Genomic DNA, 7,021 nt, shown 5'->3' with positions numbered 1-7,021 from the left:
ATCATGCGGTACCACATGCAAATAACATCTATCCAAGTAAACAAAAAAACTTAAAACACTCAAGGAGAAAAATGAGTAGAATTGAACTTATCTATACTATATTCATTGTCAGGAGTCCAAAGATAATCTTTAATTACATATGATGAAATATATGATTAAAATTTAGTGAGAAAACAAAATATTTTTTTTTTAGAAAAATTGTAATTATTTTAAAATAAAATTTAAATAACTATTTTTTTTAATTTTTATACACTTTTCACTTTAATAATAGAATACTTAACTATCATTTTAATTATATCCGATCTACTCTAATACTATAATATCTATTTTTTTTCACTGGAAATATTTTTATAATAATAATTATTGAAATAAAAATATGTCATTAAATTGTAAAAATGTTATTCTAAAACTTTAAAGAAATAACAAAAAAAAATATATTTATTTTTATATAAGTTGTTGTCTATCTGTATTCAAAGTTATACGCGGATTTTGATGAAAAATTGTGTTAATATGACACATTGAATCTCGAGACAACCCACTCTTCAATATAGTTTATGAAAAAAATGAGATAACTAATGAATATCTGCAACTCCGTGGACCTGACAATGTTTTGAGTAAAATGATAATTAATATTTTTCATAAAAATTAAATAAATTATTTAATGTTTTCTTTAAAAAATAATTTTAGCTGAGTTACTTGTGATACTTTTGAAATGTTTGCATATTTTAATATATATTTATAGGTTATATATGTTTTTGTGTTGAATGTAATTAATTTTTTTTGTTATTTCATTAAAGACATAGAAAAGGAGTTATGTTATTCAAAATTTAAAAATAAAATATTTAAAAAAGATTAATGTGTTGCTGAGATAGAGATATTTTACTAAAATTGTGAAAGATTAATTAATTAATTTATTAATTATGGTGTTATATAAATAGAACAATAAACAGGGAGAAAGAAATGATAGAAGCAGTAGTACAGTAGAAGTGAGAAAGTGAGAAACCCCACCCACCAAGAACCGAAGCTGAGGTTCGGATGGTGACAGGCAGGGTTGGACCTGACTGAGCCTCTCGAAAAAAGCCAAGAGAAGCACCCTCGAAAATAATGGAGTGTTCCAAAGCAAGAGAAGAGAGAGAGTGAAACAGGGTTTTAGAGAGAGAGACGCAGCACCAACAACAACAGCCATAGATTAGATGATGGGTCAGATCGTGCGGAGGAAGAAGAAGGGGCGTCCCTCCAAGACAGATCTAGCTCGACGCTCCGGTCAATCTCCGGCGGCTTCCCAGCCAGACCTCCGACGGAGCCGCCGCCGCCGGAATGTGCGCTACAACATCGACTACGACGACTACCTTGACGAGGAGGATGAGGACGAGGAGGAGGACGAGAGGAGGCGGGAGAAGAAAAAGCTCAAGCTCGTGGTGAAGCTCAACAACCACGAGGAGGAGGACGATGACGAGGAGGACGACGCGCCGAGTCATGCAGGGGCGCGTGAGGTGCACGCGCCGGAGGAAGCGGAGGAGGAGGAGGGGGAGGAGGAGGAGGAGGAGGAGGGGAATGAGGAGGGGAATGAGGAGGCGGAGGAGCAGGAAGAAGAGCGTGAGGTAACGAACACAAGTGCTGGAAATTTTGAGATTAAGGAGAAGAGTGTGTGTTCAGTGTCCACCTCAGAATTTTTTGATACCAATTGGTCCATAATTGAATTATGTTTCTCTCTCTAGGGCTTTCTCTTTCTCTCTCTGTGTCGGGATTTTGGGGGAGATAACTAACGCGTCAACTGTCAAAACTATCACACACATGCACACTCTCTCTGATTGTGTTTTCTTTCATTTTTATTAACCCTCTTTCTCTCTCCCTGTCTATGACTATAGATAAGATAACCTAGGACGCATTGTTGTCTGTCTCTGTCTCTGTCTCTGTCTCCATCGCATCATTTTCTTATATAAACGCAGTATTTGCCTTTTTTGTAGTTTTGGGTTGCGTTATTAATTGTGTGTGGTTTCTTGTGACAGGCAAAGGGCAGAAAAGTGGATTCTAAAGGGCTCCACTCAGCTTCAGGTGTGTGTAGGGATTTATGGTTTCGGTTGTAATGTAATTCTTATTTCGGATTTCCCCACTTTTTCTTTGTGTACCTTGTTGTACACTGAAACGGGTGTGACGATGTTTTTGTTACCGTATCCTCCACTGTAAGTTTCTCAACTGGGTTCATTTGTTCTGTTCTGTTTCTAGTTTTAGGAACTCCGTCGAAGCTTCCACCTGGGATTCCACCTGGGATTCAACCTGGGATTCCGTTGCCTGACAAGAGGACCCTGGAGTTGATCCTTGACAAGCTTCAGAAGTAAGGGGATTTCGATAAACAGTTTCTTTCTTCTTGCACTCTTTTTGGTTTGAGTTGTGGTGAATGATTATTATAGCATCTTCAACTTATATTGGTGCATGCTGATGTGATGTCTTTTGGTGAATTGTCAGGAAGGACACATATGGTGTGTATGCGGAGCCGGTTGATCCAGAAGAGGTGTGCGGTCTTTTCTTCCTTCGAATTTTAATCTTGCTTTTGGAAGGCAATCTAAGTTGAAAGCTGAAATTCTGTTTCAATGCAGCTTCCTGATTATCATGATGTAATTGAGCATCCAATGGACTTTGCCACAGTGAGGAAGAAGTTGGCAAATGGATCCTATTCTACCTTTGAACAATTTGAGGTGTGTAAATGTGTCAACTGTTTGGAGAGGTTTCTTTTCCTTTCTGAGATTCTGATAGTTTTTTCTATTTGATTATTAAGTGGGTTGAGAGCCCGAGGCTGCTTGCAATTGGGGTGAGGGGAAACATTTAAGTGGCTTACTTGTCAGTATAATAGAGTCTGTCAGGATTTTACTCACTTTTGTTGACAATGGGATGTTGCTGGCAGTAGCGATTTGTGTTTGTGATTGATATTGGTGGGAAACTTTTGCAGGAGTAAACTAATAATGGTATCGTATGAAATTTAGCATAATTTATTACTGTGGTTTTTATTTCCTCAAAAGGAGTATATTTTCTATGTAATGATAGATTGGGTTTTGGTTAAGGCATTGACATAGTGTAGCTTGTCTATTTTGGCATGAATAAATGAAAGTTTCTTAATTTAGTGAAAATTTTGCAGTTCAGCACCTTAGTGCATAGAGCCGGAAAAATGTCTAATGTCACCCATGAGTGAGGCTATGGGAGATTAAAATATATGTCGATGCTAATAGGCAGTAGGGGGGATTTATCCTGGTTAGTTTGTCTGTTGTTAATGACTCCTGGTTGAACCCTATTTTAGATGATAAAAAGGTGTGGGAGAAGAAAATGAATTTTGTGTATAGACAACCTGTTATCATAATGATGTTTAAGAAATGCAAGAAAAGAATGTGTTTGCTCCATCATCTGAACTAAGGAGGATACCACAACAGTAAGATTGTTGGCTTCTGACCTAGAGGTCTAAGTTCAAATTTTTGGAAAACAATCTGTTTGCTTGGGGTCAGGTTGTGTGCATCAATCATCCCAAAATCCAGATAAGCACCTTGTGCACTAGGCTAACCTTTATTATCATCTAAACCAGTTTTAAACTGTACGTGTTCCTGGTTGAGTGATATTTTGAAAGACAAATAAATGTTACGGTATTAATTACATTAAATTTTGGATGCAATTGTTGAATGCAGAGTGATGTGTTTTTGATTTGCTCGAATGCAATGCAATACAATGCAGCGGAGACTATATACCACAAACAGGTATAGAATTTACTGTTTTCCCTTGAAAAAAGATTGCGAGTAGCTATTTTGTTGTGCATGCTGTATGATCCCTATATTTGTTTCAGGCAAGATCGATACAAGAACTGGCAAGGAAAAAGTTTGAAAAGTTACGGTTTGACTTGGATCGCTCACAGAGTGAGCTGAAGTCTGAACAAAAAACTAGATCTAATTCCCTGGTTAAGAAGCCAGCAAAGAAGCCATTTGGTCATACTTCACAGGAACCTGTTGGCTCTGATTTTTCCTCAGGTGCAACTCTTGCTACTATTGGAGATGTGTTGCCAACATCCCATCCAATGCAAGGCATCGTTTGTGAAAGGCCTGGTAATATTGATGGCCTTGTGGAGGGGAATGCTTTCGTGATTGATGCAAATCAAGAGAAAGCAGAAGACTACATATCAGGTATCACAGAAGAGATCAAGCCCTTTCATGCCTTCATTGTTCAATTTTGTTTAATTTCAGTTGGATATTTCTGTCATCTTCTAGCTATTCTCTTCTGAGACTGTTGCTTTATTGTTTCAGGGAGGGGTATGCTCTCCAAGTCGGGAAGGAAACCATCTATGCAAGATATGGAACGTCGTTCAACTTATAATATGCCCAATCCACCAGTTACTAGATCGGATTCTGTATTTACGACATTTGAGGGTGAAGTGAAGCAGCTAGTTACTGTATGTATCTAAAGAAAAGAAGTGAATTCAAATCCTTGAATAAAGCTTTCTTATGTTTTTTAAAGCATCAATGTTGTATATTTTTGGTACCAGGTTGGACTTCAAGCTGAACACTCCTATGCCAGGAGTTTGGCTCGTTTTGCTGCTACTCTAGGACCTACAGCTTGGAAAATCGCTTCCCAGAGGATTCAGCATGCACTCCCACCTGGCTGTAAATTTGGTCCTGGTTGGGTTGGAGAGTATGAACCACTTCCAACACCAGTATTAAAGCTTGATAATCTTGCCCAGCAACAACCTAGTTTGGGGACTAAGTTGCAGTCTACTGCTGAATTAATAAAGGTTGACAAAAATTGTAAGAATGTGGAATCCACCATGGAACATCCTGTTAATGGACCAATCCATGAGGGAAAACAGCCTTCAGTATGTTCTAGTAGTGGGCTTACATCAGATGGCAAATCATCTTTGTTTGGTTCTGCTATACCAAGACCCAATTCTCATGACAATATCTTTTATCAGCAGCCCAATGTCCAAACTAGGAACCTCAACAAGTCTGAGAACAAGGGTTTGAAACAAGTGGAATTAAACTCTTTACCCTCCAGTGATCATAAAAATGCCAGTCTAGTTGCAAAGCTTACAAGTAATACTCCTGCAGCAGCGTCTAAGCCCAGAGAAATGATACCTAGTAACTTGACTATTTTACCTTCTATGCCTTTCAAGCAGCCAGACACCAACGGAGTTGTTAGTGGAGAGTTACCCAATGGAAAAGTAAGGGGTACTAGTTTAAACAGACGGATGCCTGGTGCATCATCCGAAAGTACATCAAATCAACCAGGCAGATCATCTCCCTATGTTACCCATGGGCAGGAGCAGACTCTTAGTGACCCAGTTCAGTTGATGAGGATGTTAGCCGAAAAGACACAAAAACAACAGACTTCTAGTTCATCCAATCATTCCCCTGCTGACACCCCACCAGTGACACCATCAGTTCCATCAGGACGTAGAGAGGATTCAAGCAATGCTTCAGCAGCAGCTGCCCGTGCATGGATGTCTGTTGGTGCAGCAGGTTTTAAACAAGGACCTGAAATTTCTACTTCACCCAAAAATCAGATTTCTGCAGATTCATTGTACAACCCAGCGCGAGAGTTCCATCAGCCCTTCCCACGAATTAGGGGAGAGTTTTCTCCTGGTGGAACTCCTTTCCAGTCTGAGAAGAACAATTTTCCATTTCAGGCACTTGTACCCCAATCTCAACCTATTCAACCAGTTGGTGCTTCACCGTTTCCAAACAGACCTATGGCTTTCCCTCAAGTAGCAGCTTCTGACTTGTCAAGATTTCAGATACCACCTTGGCGGGGTATCCGACCTCACAGTCAACCAAGACAGAAACAGGAAACACTTCCTCCTGACCTGAACATTGGTTTCCAACCTCCTGGGTCACCTGCGAAACAATCATCTGGTGTGCTGGTTGACTCTCAGCAACCAGACCTTGCTTTGCAACTGTGACATGTTATTGTATTTCTGTTGTGGATGTATCCACAAGATTGACTTATTATGGAATTTCGGCTCCTGTCGTTGGACGTCAATTTTGATCCCAAAGGCCTTGTTAAATGAGGAAAAGGGCTACCATTTTACTACTTTAGGGAGAGATGAAACCAATTGGGAAGATTGTTTTCCCTTGGATGCTGCTTATGTTGGGGATCTTATGGTTTTCTTAAAAGGGATTTGGCGTAAGGTAAATCCAATGAGTTTGCTTAGTTTCAGAAATTTGAGTGGATTTGCCAGAAGACAAATTCACTACTTTTCATCTTTTCCAGATGAGGATTACCGAGTGAATGCAGCATGTCTATGTTCTCTCCAGGAGCTGAAACCCTATGAAACATTAGGAGTCGTTCATGATCGAGCGTTGCTTAGATTTTTCAATTAGCGGGCGAAAAATCCTGTTGATGATGCCTTGTACATTCTTTACAGATGGTTGAGATTCGGTTGCCTAGATATTGATTTCATTCGATTATGATTACTTGTTTATCTGAATAGATGGGAAGGCATCACTTAGTTCTTAATGCTGCTATTATTCTGTACATTTCTCGAATGCAAAACCTCAACTTGTTTTTCTCTGTTTTACCCGATTCTGCAGCTTCAACATTTAAGCAAAACCATGCACCCCTTCTGTACTAGGTTTTCTGGTGTCGTGTAAATTTATTTCTAGGTTGAGAAACAGTATAATTTACAAGTATAAAACCGAGCACTAACATGGAAAAATGGAGGTTGAATTTGCTTGTTTGATTAAAAGTTATTCTAGATTGATGATGATTCATTTATATGGAATGAGCTAAATTAAGTCTCCTAATTCTCATAAATACGAATTTATTCTGTTTTAGTTTTCTAAATTTGTTAGTTTAAATCATTGTAAATAACTTTCAGAACATTTTATATCAATATTTAATGATAATGGGACATAGATTTATTATAGTACATATTATTTCATGATTATTGATGGTGTATGAATTGAATATTTATTTCATACTTAAAATAATAACATGAAGCAATCTTGAAAAGATAAAGTGGGTGAAAAAGTGGTTGAAAAGAGAGAGATGT

The 7,021-nt window shown here is 38.4% G+C and overlaps 1 protein-coding gene across 2 annotated transcripts; it reads left to right on the top strand.

Moving 5' to 3' along the window:
* Window positions 1-957: 957 nt before the first annotated feature.
* LOC137823793 (uncharacterized) lies at window positions 958-6,547 on the top strand. 2 transcript variants are annotated; one of them, XR_011083162.1, is made up of 10 exons: window positions 958-1,601; window positions 2,010-2,055; window positions 2,227-2,335; window positions 2,467-2,512; window positions 2,598-2,696; window positions 3,672-3,740; window positions 3,827-4,160; window positions 4,281-4,426; window positions 4,520-6,158; window positions 6,241-6,547. XR_011083162.1 is itself a non-coding variant. In XM_068629066.1 (9 exons), exons 1-9 carry the CDS (start codon window positions 1,194-1,196, stop codon window positions 5,927-5,929), a joined length of 2,667 nt encoding a protein of 888 aa, XP_068485167.1. In that variant the 5' UTR covers window positions 958-1,193; the 3' UTR covers window positions 5,930-6,547. The 2 variants fall into 2 exon arrangements, 1 of the variants encoding a protein (XP_068485167.1); XM_068629066.1 differs by having other exon boundaries at window positions 4,520-6,547.
* Window positions 6,548-7,021: the final 474 nt, after the last annotated feature.

Source organism: Phaseolus vulgaris, chromosome 8 (genome assembly GCF_000499845.2).
Source record: "Phaseolus vulgaris cultivar G19833 chromosome 8, P. vulgaris v2.0, whole genome shotgun sequence".
Classification (NCBI taxonomy): domain Eukaryota; kingdom Viridiplantae; phylum Streptophyta; class Magnoliopsida; order Fabales; family Fabaceae; genus Phaseolus; species Phaseolus vulgaris.
Note: the sequence above shows the minus strand (reverse complement) of the source record. Positions and strands in the feature narration are given on the sequence as shown.